The sequence below is a fragment of the Scophthalmus maximus genome, chromosome 14, assembly GCF_022379125.1.
Source record: "Scophthalmus maximus strain ysfricsl-2021 chromosome 14, ASM2237912v1, whole genome shotgun sequence".
Taxonomy (NCBI): Eukaryota; Metazoa; Chordata; class Actinopteri; order Pleuronectiformes; family Scophthalmidae; genus Scophthalmus; species Scophthalmus maximus.
Window position 1 is genome coordinate 8,788,642 of NC_061528.1, and position 18,636 is coordinate 8,807,277.

The 18,636-nt window shown below is 44.4% G+C and overlaps 1 protein-coding gene across 2 annotated transcripts in view; it reads right to left on the reverse strand.

Moving 5' to 3' along the window:
- Positions 1–18,636, reverse strand: part of igsf3 (immunoglobulin superfamily, member 3) — a 66,582-nt gene that overhangs the window by 33,166 nt on the left and 14,780 nt on the right. For both annotated transcript variants that reach the window (XM_035651563.2, XM_035651564.2), the window contains one exon: positions 16,829–17,209. In XM_035651563.2, coding sequence (XP_035507456.2) covers positions 16,829–17,209 — 381 coding nt within the window. The remainder of the gene's footprint in view (positions 1–16,828; positions 17,210–18,636) is intronic.

Genomic DNA, 18,636 nt, shown 5'->3' on the forward strand with positions numbered 1-18,636 from the left:
CAAATGTATGTGGACATCTGAACAAAGTATTCATATGGATGCGTTTCTGAGCAGCGTCATTAGTGAGATGCAGGTACCGCCGGAAAACCTCCAAAACTAACTGAGAGCTTGCGACGAGATCAACATGAAAAGGTGTTTTTGTGTCTAAAAGCTGTGTGAATTGCAGAAATAATGAGTAGGAACTGTGCATCATTCCAAAAAAGGAAACCTGCCTGTTATTTCAGAGAGCAGAATTAGCTTTCAGCTCAAATGACCCAGTCAGAGGTCTGGATTTTATGAAATAAATCTGCAGAGGGTTTCGCAATGAAACTGCAGGAATAAGCACAAAGTTTTGGGTAAGATGATGATTAAAGGTTTATTCTGTGTTTCAGTTTGGGATCCTGTAACAGACTGATGGCTTTAGATGCAAGTTGTGTCACATTGTTGTGTAGGTGTACAGCGTCTCTCTTTATGATCCTGTGTGGCTGATCAACATCGCTCTGCCTGTTTACACTACAGCCGTCTCCAATATACGATGCATGCATTAATATAACACAGATATCATACATCCAGTCAGTCCCATGTACATTTTGAGACGACAGAGAAGAATTTTTAAACATGCCAAAGCACTAGTGCTCCAAACTTGTGCAGCAGGAAAGGTTTCAATTTTTTATGCTGAAGTTGTGCTTTTGAGTTTAAACAGAGTTGTCAGTTGATGGTTTTGGACACACAACAGACCATGCATCTCTTCCTGTTGAGCCATTTTTGTGAAATAGCTGCTTTTTCTCACTGGCTAAAGGAAGCTGCCTGCGTCGACATGTTTATCGAAAAGTGGCGTGTGATTGAAAAAAGGGTATGCAATGCTCAAGCCCACTGACTCTGCTGTGTCCAGAGCAGGAAACTGTGATTGGATGTTGTCACATCAGGCATCCTAACACCGTCAAATGTCAAAGCAATGCGTGCAAATGAATGTGTCAAAGCAATGCGTGCAAATTAATGTCATCCCACAAGTAATCTTTAGGGGTTCAGGTTAAGGCTCTGTGCAAGCCACTTCTTCCTGACCAAACCCAGACGCCCTCTTTAGGGGCTGTTCTTTCCGGTCAGGTGTGTTGTCGCGTTCGACTTCATCAAACTGTTACTGTAAAGTGCTGTACAGCTTAGAAATTCCTTTAAAAGTATATGGAGCAGCGTAGTCCACATACTTTTGCCCTATGGGGTATGACATTTACATCACTGCTGCCTAGGAATGCAGATGTTCACCCACAGCCTAAGTGGTTACAGCTTTCCAGCATGTAATGGCCTTAAGTGTGTGTGTGTGTGTGTGTGTGTGTGTGTGTGTGTGTGTGTGTGTGTGTGTGTGTGTGTGTGTGTGTGTGTGTGTGTGTGTGTGTGTGTGTGTGTGTGTGTGTGTGTGTGTGTGTGTGTGTGTGTGTGTGTGTGTGTGTGTGCGCGTGCATGTGCATTTGTGTGTGCTGGTGCAAAGCAAATGGCCATTTGGCAAAGCTAGTAGGGTAATTATTGTTAATTACTCTGTGAAACTGAGAGGACTGCTGAGAGGGAAACAGATTGAGTGGGCGATCCTTAGCTTCACTTCATGTGAGTCCAGCCTCGTCGCCGTGCAGACCTCACTTACTGACCCAGGACGCCTGCAACACGGGGCGGGCGTATTGGGTCAGGAAGTAATAGACGGGGAAATAAACCGAAACCATGCCTACACCGGTCCTGATCATCCCTTACCCTGCCCATTCACGTCCTCCGCTCCTTTGTTCTTCTCTGCGAGAGCTGCCCATGCGTCAAAACGAGGGGCGGCAGTGGTTCAATTGGCAAACAAGGGGAGATGAGAGTAAAGTGGGAGGAAGAGGAAAGAAGGTGAAGGATGAAGACAAAGAGAAAGGAAGAAGAGGAATAACAAAGAGGTGGTGCTCTCTGGCTTGATGCCTCCCACACTCACACGCACAAACACATCAACTCTTCGTGATTCCTGTGCAGGAAGTGGAAAATCTACTTCAGAAAAAATTATTATTATCTTGTTGCTTAAATATAGACAGTGTGCTCGTCATACTTCACAACCCTAAGTTCACGCACGCACCAACACTAACAAATCTGGCTGACAGGCGGAGCGAGGGAGGGAGACGGAGGAATCAAGCAGGTCTTCAAACAAAAACACCCTGAGCAACCAGTAAAGCAAACCGACGACCTGAGGTCTGCCGGGATTCTCAGGAGCGTGTGCGGATAATATGGACAGGATATGGAGAACAACAAGAAAGAAAAAGGGGAGCAGAGTAAGGATCATACCCTAGAGCAAAAAAACAGACATGGGAGCCCTCCTTAACAGGAAAGAAGGGGTGAGGGGAAAAGAAAATCAGACGGGAGTCGAAGGCTGCAGTGTAGGATCTAGGGCCACAGCAGGGGGCATATCAATAATACAACACACGCTCATGACGAGATGAGCCCCTGCACCTAATTGAGTCTAAGATGCAGAACACCACTCCTTCATTTTTTATGTCTCTTTTTTATGTTTTCACACATTTGTGTTTTGTAATACAGGCATGAAATGTGTTTGGCACTGTATGGACCCCGGGAATCAACTAATGTCAAAACATTTTGTACGCTGCTCTCCTTCTTTCGCCGCTGAAAAAAATTGAAATGCAATTACTACACCTTAACTGTAGTCCAAATGGCTAAAGTTGGGGCGTTGATGATGCCTGGAAAAAATGACTTCTTACAACACTTTCAGAAAAATGCAGCAAATTAATTTGTCTTCATGTGGATGATATTGTGGAGTCACTTGCAATTATTTGCAATTTGGTTAACGGCTCTTAGTTTGGAGAGCTGTCATAAACTAGACACTGACACAGCGAAGGTTTTGGTCAAAGGCACGAATGATTTCTCACATCGCTGAATAGATTTTGGCAAAATGAGTGAAATGCTTTCATAAACACATTGATCACATTCGTCTATGGAACGAGAGCAACAAACCCAAAGACGGCAAAATGTAGGACCTTGATCACATAAATTCACGGCTCATGAGCCGTCATTGGAATTTTTTCCCCGACAATCAATAAGTTCTCTGAAAAATGAGTCCGTTCTTTTTTTCCAACGCAGCGGTGTAGACATGTATTAGAGCAGGAGCAGTTTTGATTTCGGCCCCATGTTGCATGTCAACCCTTTCCCTTGATATTTCAGTGATGATAAACTAGAGTTTTCCCACATTTGCTGCAATCTGTGAGCAGATATGATCCGGCCAAAAACAAGTGAGGAATTGATTTTTTGGGGGTGTACAAAATAAACTGGCTTTTCATACATTACATGTCGAATAAACAATTGTTTATTATCTGAATAATTAACTCCAGTCATATTACCCCATTGTGGAAATAGCTTGATTTTGAGATGATAAAACAAACTGGTGCAAATTAAACTAAACGTGTCTATGATTTGGTTTTTAAATGCACGATGAAGAGAAGAACGTCCTTGGGTTATCCTGTCTGATCAAAGAGCCTTCCACGTGGCCCTATCATACTACACCACCTCCAATATTCTATAACTGTGAGCAGAGAGGAGATAGAAATGAAGAGGGGGATAAAAGAAAAGGGTGAAAGGATATAAGAGATCTCACAGATGCCGTTATGAGATTTTCGTTTCGGAGCAGTGATGTCCCCTTCTATTGGAACATCACTCTCAGTGGGTGTGTGAGTATAACACAGGGGGTCGCAGTAACTGAAAGGAAAGGGTCTCTCCATTTAATAAAGAGGAAGCAATCTGAAGCGGTCTTTCTTGTCTCTTCTTCTGACTCCCGTTTTTCTCTTTACTCCATCTATGCAGCCCCCCTGCCACCTACGACCCCCTCTCACCACCACATTATCCGGTGGGTTTCCTTTTTCGTCAGACAAGTTGCTTGTCAGCACCTAATTATTACTTATTCTGTTTCTCTCGGCCCCCATCCTCAGGCTTTTACTCGTAGAACACAGGAGGTCCCGTTTAAAATAAAAAATATATATATTAAGCGCTGATCCCTCGTTAACCAGCTCATACTCTACATGTCAGTTAGACAATGACCACATTGATGGTTGAAAGTTTAAGGTCTTTATCCGAGGGGGTGGGGGGGTTATAAAATTAGGGAATAACATCTGCTCTGTGTGTGCGTGTGTATCTTTGTGTGTGTGTGTGTGTGTGTGTGTGTGTGTGTGTGTGTGTGTGTGTGTGTGTGTGTGTGTGTGTGTGTGTGTGTGTGTGTGTGTGTGTGTGTGTGTGAGGGAGACAGAAACAGAGCTAGGCCTCTGTGGCTAATACAGCTCATTATACCTTAAGGTAGGAGTAGAGGCACATCATAATCTGGCAGTCTCTCCCTCTCTCTGACACACACACACACACACACCCACCCCATTTATACAGCCGGTTCAAGGCCGGAATGTTGCGCCCTTATTCCGCCTCACTTTTCTGTTTGAAAAGGTATAAAGAAGACACTGATTTTCCTCTTCCGTGCCAGCAGCAGAGGTAGTAGAATTGATGTCTGTATAAAAAAAAGGGGGAGCAGCAGCACAGCAGAACAAATGCTGGCGCTGTTGTGTAACATGTCACGCCTCTGATTCTGGAACGGCGGCATGCTTTCTAAAAATCACACGCGGGGGGCGGCATTATGTACCCGTTTGTTTGGTTCAGTGTTAACAACCGAAGGCAGCGCAACGGCAATGTGGTGGGATCGCTGTATGAAAGGGGCTATGGATCGGTGGAACTGAATGAAGCCCTCGTCTGTGTTCACCCCAAAGGTTTCCTCACAGAGCTGTGACTCAGCCATACGAGGTCACTGAATTACAAATAGTCCGCAGGGGTGTGCTGCTTATTAAAAATATATTTTTTAAAGATCATACAGCAAGTCAGTGACAGAACTTGCACAGCATGTTTGTTTTTTTTTTCTACTGGCATTTGCTGAACTGCAAAATGCAAGAATTTATAAGGCCACTAATTCAATCGTTGCATTTTGATTATATTGACCCTACATCACATTTCTTGAAAAGGCGTTTTATTTCATGGGTCCAGTATTTTTCCACTGATTAATTCCTGGGAATTCTTTGAACAATTCAAGCTGAACTCCCACAGAGTAGCAGAGGATTTAAGGAGAAACGCAAAGAGCATGACTGGATGTCTGAGCCCTTTTTATCCGTCATTTCAACAAAGGATATAATTAGTAGCATCCATTTAGTTCATGTGACAGACAGAAAGTTGATCAATCGGACACAGATCATTTTATAGCTGAGAAAATGCCGGAGGGGGACTCATGAATCAAGGTTGATGCTGTGAACAGTTCCTGTGATTAGCATTTTCAAAATAACAAAAGATCCTCATATAAAAGCTGGTTAACATATTATACACTGAAACAGACATAAAAGCGTCTTTCAGCATGTATAAAAGTGCTTTATAAATTTGATGTATTATTATTATTATTAAAAGGACAGTGAATATTGAACTTGCGTTGACCAGTTGGCTAGAAACAGGACTCTCACTGAATGCTAATTGTCAGCTGGATGTGTTAGTAGGCAACTGTTTGCCAACACTGGAAAGTGATATATCAATGTTGTGTTTACAACTCTGGGCTGACATAGACAGGCAAAAATAAAATGAAATAAAATAGAAAACATATAGATATAAAAAAAAGAGAAATATATCAACAAAATAGAATAAAAAAGACATTTAAAAATGATTAATCCTAGTTTAAAAAACTGTAAATACAATCTCTACCAAATGAACACTTTCCTTTTCCCCTCAGTATTCAACCTAATAATACAGCCCTTTTCAGGGATTTATTGAAATATAAATATAAAATGAATAACCACATACCAGCTCTTATTTCTCAATTTGAGAGGAGATGGAGGGACACTTAAAAAATGTCATTTCTAGGCATACATGTAAAGCACGTTTAACCTTCAAGTTGTCCTTCAAGTTTGTGCTATTGTGAACATTTGACCATGTTTACTGTGCGTGAGGGCACAGGCACAGAGGGAGAAGTGCAACAAAAGGAGAAAGTGGGAAAGAGAGAGAAAAGACAAATGTGCATTAGTGGGCTTTGTTATTATAGCGAGAGAATGGTGACGTGGAGTTTAAAAAGGCTGAATGTTGCGATAAGAGAGGGATCCATGGTGAGAAGAAGCTTTCAGATAAGAGATGCTGTTTACACAAAGGCAGAAGAGGAGGATTTAACACTAACTAAGACTAAGACTAAGACACACACACACACACACACACACACACACACACACACACACACACACACACACACACACACACACACACACACACACACACACACACACACACACACACACACACACACACACACACACACACACACACACACACACACACACAATATGACACTACCTCTCACTGAGAGCCCAGCCAGGAAATGAGCCTGAGTGAGTGTGTTGGGAAGATGGAGAGTAAAGCGGCAGATTAAAAGGCAAGGCGTGAGAGGAGGGGTAGTCTGAAGAGAGGTGGGAGTATGAAAGACAAATCTTCCTAAGAGTGTTTGAGGAGAGCTGTGTGCAAAGCTATCGTTGAATGAAATCCTTTAGAGCATCAAAGATTTACTCATCATGCCTAAACACATATAAATATTCCTTCCACCCCGCATTCAGCATCGCACTCCTCTTTTCTGCCCCTACATTTCTCTTCCCATCTTCGCCTGCTTCAGACCCACTTTCCCCGTCATTTTATCTGAGGTGTTCGTTTCCCGCCTTTATGTCCCCCAACTGTAGTCAAATGGCATAAAATACAGCAAACACTCAGGAGAAGGGAAATACGCACAGATACCATCGCTGAGTGTGTCTGTTTGTCTTGTCCTTTACTGCTGTCCTGGAGGTTGTTAGCACATGTGCAGGGTTTTGCTCCGCCTGCCAACATCAGCAAAAAACACACACCCCAGAGCCATTGCCACTTCCACACACACACACACACACACACACACACACACACACACACACACACACACACACACACACACACACACACAAAGACACAGATGCCATGTAATAACCCGTCTATACCTACAGGCACACATGAATGCACGCAGGCCCGCAAACACGTCACGTGCAGCCACTCGCATCCCTGCACCTTCCCACTTGTGCCCCATTGACAGCATTTATCAAGTATATTATGATTCCCATATTACTGGCGTATTAAAACTAATAAGCTCCCTCCGTGTTCTGCACTTACTTCCCCTCCTCCCCCCCTTCTATCTCTCCATAACTCTTACAGAAGTGCCCACCGTCTCCCTTCAACCCTCCCTCCATCCGTCGCTCCAGCCCCAGATGGTGAAGCACTGTGACCAATTAAAAGACTTCCCCGAGGATAGAATCAGTTATAGCCCCAGCCATCTGACCGTGTGTGTGTGTGTGTGTGTGTGTGTGTGTGTGTGTGTGTGTGTAAACCTTACAAAACATACTGTGTTTTTATCAGTCTTCAACGCTTTGCTTTTTGGCCAGTTCCCCATGCCTTGTTCGCTGAAAAGGTACATTGGCACATGAGTCTAAAACTACAGACATATCTAAAGCCTTTTGCATTGTGCACAAACGCACGATAACAAGATCTACAGTATGACTTCATTAGAGCACAGTACAAGCCGAGGGTTGAGTGGAGCAGCATGTGTAGGCTGGACAGATGTGCAAACTATTAGCAGGGGTGTGTGTGTGTGTGTGTGCTGTGTTTGTGTATGAGAGACAGTGGGGGGGAGTGCAGTGACGGGGAGGTGGGCAGCGCTCAGTCACCAGGCACACATCCAGCAGGGCAGCAGATGAGGGAGCAACTGTCTGTCTGAGCTGCCAGCACTGAGGGGAATCAGGCATATGCCAACCCCACCCCACCCCTCCCCTCCCATACACACATACACAATCTCTCTATCCACATCCCAAAGTGGCTGCCCGAGCACGGGGGCACAGGTGGCAGCATATGTCTGTTGTCTACCTCTCAGTCAACTGAGAGGAAGGGATCGGTCATGCCTCTGTCTGTCTGTGCGCGCGTGCGTGCGTGCGTGCGTGTGTGTGTGTGTGTGTGTGTGTGTGTTTGGGCTGGGCGATACGGCTGAAAACTGTAGCACGATGCACGTGTTTCATATCGGTCGATATCGATAATTATTGATAATTTTTATGACCTAAGAACCACAAACACGAGACAAAGAGATCCCGCAAACCAGCAGAGAGGATTGTTTCTGTTTCCACTGGGGACTTAAACCTGAATGCCCACTGGGGCATTGGGGACCAAAAATGTAGGTCTCTGCAGGTAGAGACTGATTATTGAGAGGTTAAGATTTGGTTTTAGGGTTCAGCTTACAGTCATGTTAAGATTAGGGTTGGGGGGCTATAGGGGAATGCATATTGTCAGTGCAGTTTTAGCCCAGTGGTCGGCCACAGTGTCTTTACACGCAGCCAAAAGTCCTTGGTAAAGCTTTTTACACGGTATCCGTGTGTACATTACTAAATTCTGCACTGCAGATTCTAGATAGTGGTGTGTCCCTGAGACAGAGTTTGAGGGTCATCAGCTTCCTTGCCGTAGTGCTGCTTCACCGAAATGAGTCTAGTCTCTGAGGCTTCTCCCACTTTTCACTTCTACTACAGCAAGAACAGCCCCGCAGCCGGCTCCACAGCCCACACTCAAATATCATTATATAAGACGTTACAACTAATCCACTGTTTCCCTTTGCAAAAAAGACGAGGCGGTGATTAGGATGCTAATGAGTTGGGTGTGATGCAAATTTTGGAGTGATGGAGGAAGTATTCATATCCTTTGCTTTGGTGAATAGCACTGTAAAAGTAATCTCACAAGTAAAATCCCTCCATTGAGATTGTAAGTAAGAGAAGAAATGCTATCAGATACTCTATCAAAATAGTTGCTAATTTACTGTAGGTTTAGACACACGCTCGCTTGTGTCAATGCGAGTCTGAATGCCAGAGGTTACCAACCGTAGAAACGACACAGATGTAGTCCGGATAAGTGATGGGGAAAATATTTCTGATGGAATATACATCATGGCCGATGTTTAAACCTCTCACGTGTTTTCGTTGGTTGATTTAAGTTAGAGACGGGACGCACGCTGTGATCTGCCCGGAGGGATCGTGTTCTCAAAGATGGGCAAACATGTTTGAAGCGCGTCCTCCTTTCGACAGCCACTTTGCATCAAGGTTCATTTTTTGGGGATATTCACAGTGATCCCATGCTTTCCGTTTCTCTTTTCGGAGGGTGGAGAAGAGCGGCCTCGCTCCTTCTCTCTGCCATTTTCTCTGCGCGTGTGTGGGGTGAGCCTAACAAGCAGTCGAGGAGGAGAGACGTGCTCACCCAGGTACGATTCTCTGTTTGTTTGCATTATTTTCAATACTTGTAATAGGCAAATATACAGTCATGACAATCGTCCATTTTCATACCATGTTATCCCTTGAAACTGGTATACAGCTGCAACCCTATCTTTGATTATCATGCTTTTCATACATCATACCTCCAGTCTCATATTACGCCTGCTCTCTATTTAATAAGGTTTCCCTGCCCCTTGCTGCTGTGAAAAAAATCTGCATGCTGGCACAGCCAAATCGAGTGCAGCATAGTCAGCTTTGTTGCACAAACAACTACATCACTGCCACCCACTAGTTTGCGTTGCAAGAAAAAACATTTGTCTCGGTGCAGTTACTCTCCAACAATGCCACTCGCCTACCTCTCCCGTGCGCAGGGTTCATCACTGAAAAGAATTTCTGTCTTCGCATCTTATCAGTGAGCGAATAAAAAAGCCCGGGGACGTGAGAGCCAAAATCTGTGCATGGTCCTGTCCATTTGAATGTGTGTAAATGGATTCTGAGGCATGTGTGTGTGTGTGTGTGTGTGTGTGTGTGTGTGTGTGTGTGTGTGTGTGTGTGTGTGTGTGTGTGTGTATTTGTGTCCGTGTCAAAACAGGTTATCGCTCAAACCAGGAAAAAACCTCCTGCCCCCCTTGTGCTCAGATAAGGCTTCAAAGCAGCTGCCGACATCAAACAATGCACCAGCAGCAGCCCCAGTGTCCCAGACCACACTTACAACCACGCGGGTCCTGGGGGCTATGATGCCGCAAGTTCCACCCTTTACCGACACACATTTTAACGACGCGAGCACAAACACTCATTAGCACACCCATTCACATCCATATTCATGCTGAATTCATATTCAAACTGTGGCTGTGCTCTGTTAATCTGCCGGAGAAGAGGCAGCGGGGCCCCTGAGGTTTAGCGCTTTGCTAAGTTAATCAAATCAACAAGAGCAACACTAGCACATCTTTAGCCCATCGTATAAACATTAACAAACATATACACTGAACACGCACACACACACACACGTGCATGTTTTTGTTATCACACTAAATCCTTTCTCATTAGCACAGCGCAGTAATGTGGGCGACGAGCTAAATGCAGCGCATCTCTGACACCATTTTTGATTTCATAAGGGCCACGGCCAAAGATTTGCAGAGCAGCGTATGTGCTTGAAAGTGTGTCTGTAGGCTACGAGAGCGTGTACGTTCATGTTTATCGGCAAAAGCTTCCGTATTGGCCCACTTTAATCCTAAGCAGCAGTGTTTAGGTTCTGCTGGCTTCCGATCTTGGACCTGATCGGAGACCTGAGTTGGGCCGGCTCATATCGGCGTCGTCAACGTTCCCACTGTCTCGCCATCGGGTCTTGAGTCTCTATGTCGAAAAACCAAGTAAATGCTTGCGAAATCCCAGCTAAAAATCTGAGTTTGGGGTTACAACAGGCTTGAAATGAAGGAACATTTGTGGCATATCATGTTGCTGTCAGCACTGACATTCTCTCTCTCTCTCTCGCTGTTTGTTTCATTTGTCTGTTTGGAAGAAGAGCGTTTGGATCAGGTCTAATTTTCCTCAGGTCTATAGGCCTTTGTCAGGGCAGACATTTTGACTTGACACGGTAGGAAAAAGCTCAGGTGTGGATTATAATGTGAATGATGGCTCAATTCTATTTGGGTGCTTCAGTTTTAGGCTCCTGCTCTTTTTGCACGCTGGCTCACTGTCACTCTGACATGTTTTACTGAAATACTTGAACTGAACACACTAGAGAGCTGTCGTTATTTAGTGACACCTGTGCTTTACCAAATATGACATGGCAAAATGTCTGCCGTGTCCCTGTGACTGTGCTTCAACCCATTCAAAAAAAGAAGAAGAAGAAGGAGGTATTCACGGATGTCACATTTTTGACAGGTGCATTCGGATCTTTGGACCTGTAGCCTCGTCAGAGTGTGACTTTGAATATTGGACAAATAAGCAGTAAATATTACCGAAGCACATTTTAATCCTTAATATATCTATTCAGTGTTTCTAAGTCACTGCTAGTTGACAAGACCTACGAGCCACCTAAGAGCATCTGTGCCAGATTTGATTTTGACCCCTTTGTAAAAAGCTTCCACGTCTCAAGACAGAGTTGCTCGGCCACTACGAGGCCCAAGGATTGATGTAAGAATTTCAAACTTGGACAAACACTTCATTTTACTCACCCAGTGACTCGCTCGCTATCCCCAAACCACACCACTTGCTTTCGAAAATAATGGCGTGAAGTTTTTTCTTCACTAATTAATTTCACATTAGGTGCAGTAAACAGATAAAAAACCTACAAACTTTTGCACTGCACTGTAAAAACGCTGTATTGCAGATTACACTACAAGACTACAGAGTACCATTGCTCTGTACAGCAGCGCCGTTTTATTCACATGGCAACGATGTCCTGTATTCAGCAGTTGTATTGTCTACCACAGTGATCTGCCGGGTTGTTAAAGCCCTCTTCAGTGATGTTCAGTAGAAAGCATATGTTCCATTGGGAGCACTACAGCTGCGTACCCCTCAGACTCAATTATGGGTGCGACATCTGTCCTGACTGACAGCTCACTTTCAGCACGTGACTGTGACTGAGATTGTTTCCTGTGTGTGTGTATACTGTATATTCGTCTGTGTCCGTGTATGTTTGGTCCGAATGGAAGTTATATTATGGGGCAGGAAGCACTGTCCACTAAAGTGGATGAGATGTGCACTAAAATGGCAAGCCAGACATAGTGATAAAATCTCTTTCCATCTGGAGGCATGCCTGGTCCGCAGCTTAGAGCCAGGATGTGCATATATACACACACACACACACACTCGCACACACGTGCGCACACACTAACACATGCCAAAAGCAGAGAAGGGAACGTAATTGTAAATGAAACTGAGAGGTGATGGTGAGGCTAGAGAGAGGGGGAGCAGAGAAAGCTAGACGTGTCACTGCAAGGAGAGATGAGGGAGATGAAATGCTCCAGTCAACAACAGGCCTCTGCTCCCAATCAATACCCAAAGACAGAGATATAACTTCCCAGGTCTATTTATCTACACCTTCTCTTCTCTGCTCACCTTTCCCTCAAGTACATCTGACTATATCTTTCTTTGTCCGAACCATTCAATGATTTGTCCTCTCTAAATTGAGATTCCTATCTTACGTATTTTTTCGTTCCTATTTTCCTCCTCTTGTCTTAATTTAATCACTAGCTCCCCCTACGATCTTATGCTATGTGTTTCGGTCACCCTTATGCCTTTCTCCTGTGATGAAGCTCAACGACCAGCCGTATTGACAAAACCATAAGCCTGGATGACCAACACCATCTGGGGCAGAGGCGTGGACCAGACCAAATCGAATCTGGAGCTCTGGATTGATGGGCAGAGACGATGGAGCACAGTGGAATTAGGGGGAGGGATGGGGGGGTTGTCTCCGCATCGCCCCGTGTAAAAGACAGAATGTGAGATGACATCTCCCCATTCAGTCTATCTCATTAAGTGAAGTAGAGGAGTGCAACTTGGCTGACTCCCTTGAGAAAGGATAATCAAGGGAGACATACAAATCAGACACACACACGCTGAGCTCAGGACGAGCATGATTCAGCCACTTTCACTCTGTTTGTATGTTTAACTGTGCACAGCCTCAGTTGAGCTAAGAAAAATCAACCAGCCTGTTCTTTGCCCTCTTCACGAACACTCGTACTTTTAAAGGTCGCACGTGTGCAGGAACACACAAACACAAAGAGATAACTGTGCTTTGACCTTGAGTAGGCATTGCTTTACAGATTAGGGTCATGGTTTTAGTCAAGTGAAAGGATTCTTCTTTTTCTCAACTGAAAATGGGAGGGGGAAAAAATTGTAGGCCCAAAATATAATAAAAATGAAAACTGTGACTGGAGAAATGTGGTATTTTACTGCGGCTCGTTTCCCAAAATGATACGCCCAACAGTTTTCTTCTTCCTTAATTGAAATTCCTGTGTCTCGTCTCGAGCCCTTTCAGTCTTTCTCCTTCTTTCCCAGCTTCCTCAATTTGTGCAGGCTAATTGCGTTTAGAACTTGTAACTGCATTAACCTCAGGAGTCACATCAGGCAGAGACTATTTAAAGTGCACCCCCTATTGCGCCAGTTGTATTGTGGGTAATGCCTCTGGGAGGTGTAACCAATCACATTGGAGTCAAGAGGAAGAGCTCGTCATTTATTGGTCACACACTATTCAGCATCACCCCACTACCCATTTCCAATACTGCCGCTTCTATCCCCATTCTTCTCTTTTCCAATTTCCTCATTGCTGCCTTTTTGCTGCCGTCCATTTGCTGACATCTTCTTGTCTTCAGAACCACTCGCTGCCAAAATTAAATATTTTCACGTCACACATCTGAAGATGGACGTTTTGCTTCCGTTCTCTTGTGAATAAAGTGAGAATGCTTCTGTTAGTAAATGTATCAGGGCTTTGGGTCTCCAGCTCCATTGCACTACATTACCACAAGGCCGAGGATTAATGCCGACTGCCAAATGCGGAGGCTAGAATCGGCATTTTCTGCCAGCACATGTGACCCCTATGATGCGGGTGCCATCCATGACAGTGAGGCTGTATGGCAGCAAAGTAAGAGCAGTGTGATACTCGTCTCTGGGAGGGCTTGTTGTTCTGCTAGCTGTTGGACTCGCTCACACACAGGCTGGTGCGTAGGATAAGGACAACCATGACGGCCATGTCAGGCTGTTGTCCTTTTTCTTCTACAATCTGATGTGTAGGAGGAAATCCAAGTACACACATACACACACACAAAAACGAGCACACAAAAACACACACTCGCATGCAACAGACTGAGCTTAGTCGATCTACGAGATCAGAGAATGGAGGTGTGAGATGACCTCCGACCTCCAAGAGCTTCAAGAAACACTTAATCACAGACTGTACAGCAAAAAGAGGGGTTCCCTGTAATCACCGTGTAGTTTAAGCCTTGACATTTACAACTCCACTGTTATTCCAAACACAGATAAAGGGCCACACTGACGCATTTACTGGACATTTTTAGTCAAACGTGAGATGTTTGGTTTTCACATTTCGGCCTGTCAATCAACTACAGTAGTGTAAACATGGAACCACCTCTTTGATCCTGTATAGTTATGTTTACCTTTAACCTGCGGCAAACCAAAATGTAACAGGAAATACTTTGTCAACGTAAAAAGTTATTGTAATAAATAATTATTGAAATCCTCTTGTCACTCTGAGGCAACAAAACATACCAAACACTGCCTCACTGTATCGGTGAGAACTGTGTACAGGTGTACACTGGACTCCTCCAGCAAGCAGGTGTTTAGTTTCATGTCAAAAACCTTCACCTGCTCTTTGTACAGAAACGTGACAGTGGATGAAACACATCAATGCCAGTAAACCTTAATGCAGCACTCAGGGCATGAATGACTGTGTGGCCGTCTGCCCCTACAATTAACCCAAATAACCCAAACCGCCAGAGACACAGCCTCTTCCTACATCCTTTGTAATACTCTCCAGCTTGTGGTTGTCCTTTGACATCACCCTTGGAACATATCTCCTCAAGGGCAGAGTCTGCAATACAACGGAAAAAGAGCAAATTAAAAAGAAAGAGGCCAGGGCAAATGAATGGACACAGACAGATCAGGGAAGGAGGAAGATTGCTGACAATGGTCCAAGGAGGCATGCAGCTGCTGGGGATCACAGAGGGCGTCAAAAACAACAGCAGCGAGACGAGAGAGAGCATGCTTTGTACCCTTGACCCCCAGTAACTGGGTTAAGAGGTCACAGACGCAGGAAGAGATTACAAAGTCCCTCAACACCTCTGCATGCTTACATACTCCAGCTCCCTCTCACATCTATAAATACTGTATTCTATCAGCAGTGCAGTTTCACTGCCTACTGCGCCTGGGCCCTGCCCCACATATAGATCACACTGCTCATACTAGAAAATACAAATACCGAGGTCCAGACAATAACACTTAAAAACCAAGCCCATTGATCTGTTAAGTGCACGGGAGCTTTTGTTTTCTGCGAGAACCGATCACCGCAGCCTGACCTGATGGTGATGAAAAAAGAAAAATACTAATATCAATATTTCTCAGTTTACATTTCGCACACACACCGAGTAGCGAAGATTAACTGTAACGGCGTCTGGTCTACACTTTGACCCAGAAAAGAAAGGTCGGCCACGCCTGCGATGGAGGCATGAAGTTATGAAGGGAATGGAATCCCCGACTATGGCAGCTGTGGCCTCGTTGCTGTGAGCCGATTGGAAGATCATGTATGGTTCCTAACACTCGCACATCTCGCCAACACATGCACCGGGTGTGTTATTGAAGCGGCTCAGGTCAAGGAAAGGTGTTGGGAGGAAGTACGTGACTGTGTCTGAGGGTCTATTAGAGAGAGAGAGAGAGAGAGAGAGAGAGAGAGAGAGAGAGAGAGAGAGAGAGAGAGAGAGAGAGAGAGAGCGCGAGAGCGAGAGAGAGAGAGAGAGAGAGAGAGGGGTTTTTCCAGGCCAGAACAGGTGGGACTCTGTGTGATCTGGAGTGCAACACTTCCTCTGACACTCCTTCCATATGATGCACAGAGGTGGCTGTTTTTTAATCAATATTTTATATGTGGTCAGTCTGAATAATCTGATTTTGATAGAAACCGTGTCTTGGTTTTATGTGGACTCATAACAACAAGATATCAAATTTAAGTTCACAGCGCTCATACTGTAGGGAGGGCGGAAGCCTGAGGCCCCATGTTGAAAATGTTACTTGGAATACGCAACACTGAGGCACAATATGAACAGAAATGACTCAATGTAAGTCCTGCATTTTCACATTAAGTGTGTGTGAAAAACTGGGGAATCAACAGGGGCTCACAGCTCAACTTTGCCCTCGGACTCCCTGTGGGTAAATCCAACCATTAAATAATACAACACTCCGTGTAACACGACTTAATCTCTGCCACAAAAATGGGGGGGGGGGGGGGGGGGGGGGGCACATTAGCAGATTAACATACCATTAGCATTTTGAATTGCTTCTGTGTCTAAAAAGATGCCAACGCAATTAACTTACCCTACCTGGATCCCAATTCAATATATGAAATGACACGTGTTTGCATATGTAAGTCACATCATCTGCATAACTGGGTGCTCAAGTTTAGAGCTAAAGATTCAAACAAGTTGGGGATCTTCTTCTAATTCAAACATTGCTCCAAAGCACCACTAGCAGTCAAACACTCCACAATGTAACGATAAAGAATGGCCAGGAAATTGTTACAGTAGGAGGACTGTAATCATTAAAGACACGGAAGAATAAATAGGTTTGAAAAGAAATAGGCCCACAGGATGTATTTCAGTAGGCGGAGAGGCAATTAGCTGGTATTGCTATTTACAGGATTGATTGGTAACTTATTGATTGAGCTTTGACTAAAGGTTGGATTTGTGTTTAATAACTGTAAGTGTGACTTATCTGTACACAGAGGGGGTTTATTCATACACCGACAGTTTGTGTGTATTTGTACGTGCTTAGAGACTCACCAGTGAGGTTGGTGCGTGCGCTGTAGGATCCAAGGTAGCGCCCGTCTGTGTTGGGCGTGTAACACTCAAACAGACCCTGGTCCTTGGCCTGCACTTTGGTGATGTGGAGCACAGCTGAGTCGCGGCTAAGCCTCTCCACAAAGATCTCTTTACTATTCACCCTTTGGGCGTACACAGCGTAGGCATAGTTCGGCTGAGCCGTGCTCACAATGCGGATCTCCCGGTCCTGCGCCGCTGCCAGGTACATGGACCACTCAAAGTCCTGCTCCACCCCCTCTTTGTAGCCCGTCACGTTGCACCAGATGGTCACGTGGGAGCCCTCAGTCCGTACCAGGGGTCCACTCTCCACCGTCACGACTCTCTGAGCCACGGCAACGCCGGCTGCAGAAGGAGGTGGGGAAAGAAAAGGGAAGTGGATGGGATGAAGGCAGGGAGAGAGGGGAAAGAAAAATTATGTTAGTGTTACATAACTGCAGTTTAAATATAAAGCCTCGAGTGTCGACGCACCCAACATCTCCTTGGGAATACAGAAACAGCATGACATGCACTTACTGCGGTTGAGGTGTGCATACACACACAGAGTCACGGAAAACACACAAGGTCTTTTTTAACACCACAAACAACTTGACGCATTCACGGCCACTCTTTTTCAACAGCTCACTGCTATTGCACGCACTCGCATGTTAGAGCCTCACCACAAGGACAACGCTGCAGCTGCACCACACGGAGGTGAGAGGCAGCCATCTGGGAGTTGGGACAGAGGTCAGTGTGAGCTGGTTAAACACAAGTCGGCAGAGCATGTTAAGTGTGTCGAGCTGAACGGAGTACAGGTGTTTTTGAAATGGATAATAAATGCTTTCTTGCCTGACGCATCATTAATTTTTAGTGCTCATCAAGATTCCCGAGCAAGGATGTGCACGGACTGCTCATGAGAGCGCAACTGATAAATTAGCCTGGTGGATATATTGGCCAATAATAATCCCTGCCCACTGCTATGATGGCAGTGCCAAATAAACAGTCGCTATGAAGTCAATAAGAAAAAGCTGTTGCCATTGCAGTTAGTTGTTTGTCCACCAGTGAGTGAGACACAACACATCACAATTCTTAATCATAAAATGCTTGTTTATATTTTTATGTACAAAAATGTGTATGTTTCAACACGTTTCACAGTGTTTATCAAAACTCAATCAGAGCTGCAATAATTAATCGGATTAGTAATAGACTACTACATTAATCGCCAACTATTTTGATGATTGACTCATCAGTTGTAGTAGTTTTTGAAGAAGAAAGAAAGTGAATATTTTCTGGTTTCGTGGCTACTCCATGAGAGTAAACAGATTTTAAAATATTTGTAAAAATGGTTACGAAAAAAACAAACATCATCTTGGTGTTTGGGAAACACGATCAACATTTTTTTCCATTTTATGACATTTTAAGGAGCGAAGAACTAATCGATTAATCGAGAAAATAATCGACCGATAATTCGCGAATGAAAATAACTTAGTTACAGCCCTGCTCTCGATAAGTCACAAAAAACATTTTAAGAGATGAGAAAATATAATGATGAAGGTTTGATGTCCACATGGAAGCCCAGATGTTTGAATTTACATTAATGAAATGCCAGAGGATTCAGTTTAATTACATAAATTCAGGTCATATCTGCTTCCTGTAAAAGGGGCACCACTACGTTCGAGGCCAGAAATGCAAATTCACTTTAGACAATTGCTCACTATTAAATGTGCTTATCATTTTAACAAAACCAAGTTTTTAAAAACAACAAAACACACCATTAGTGGACTAATGAGTTG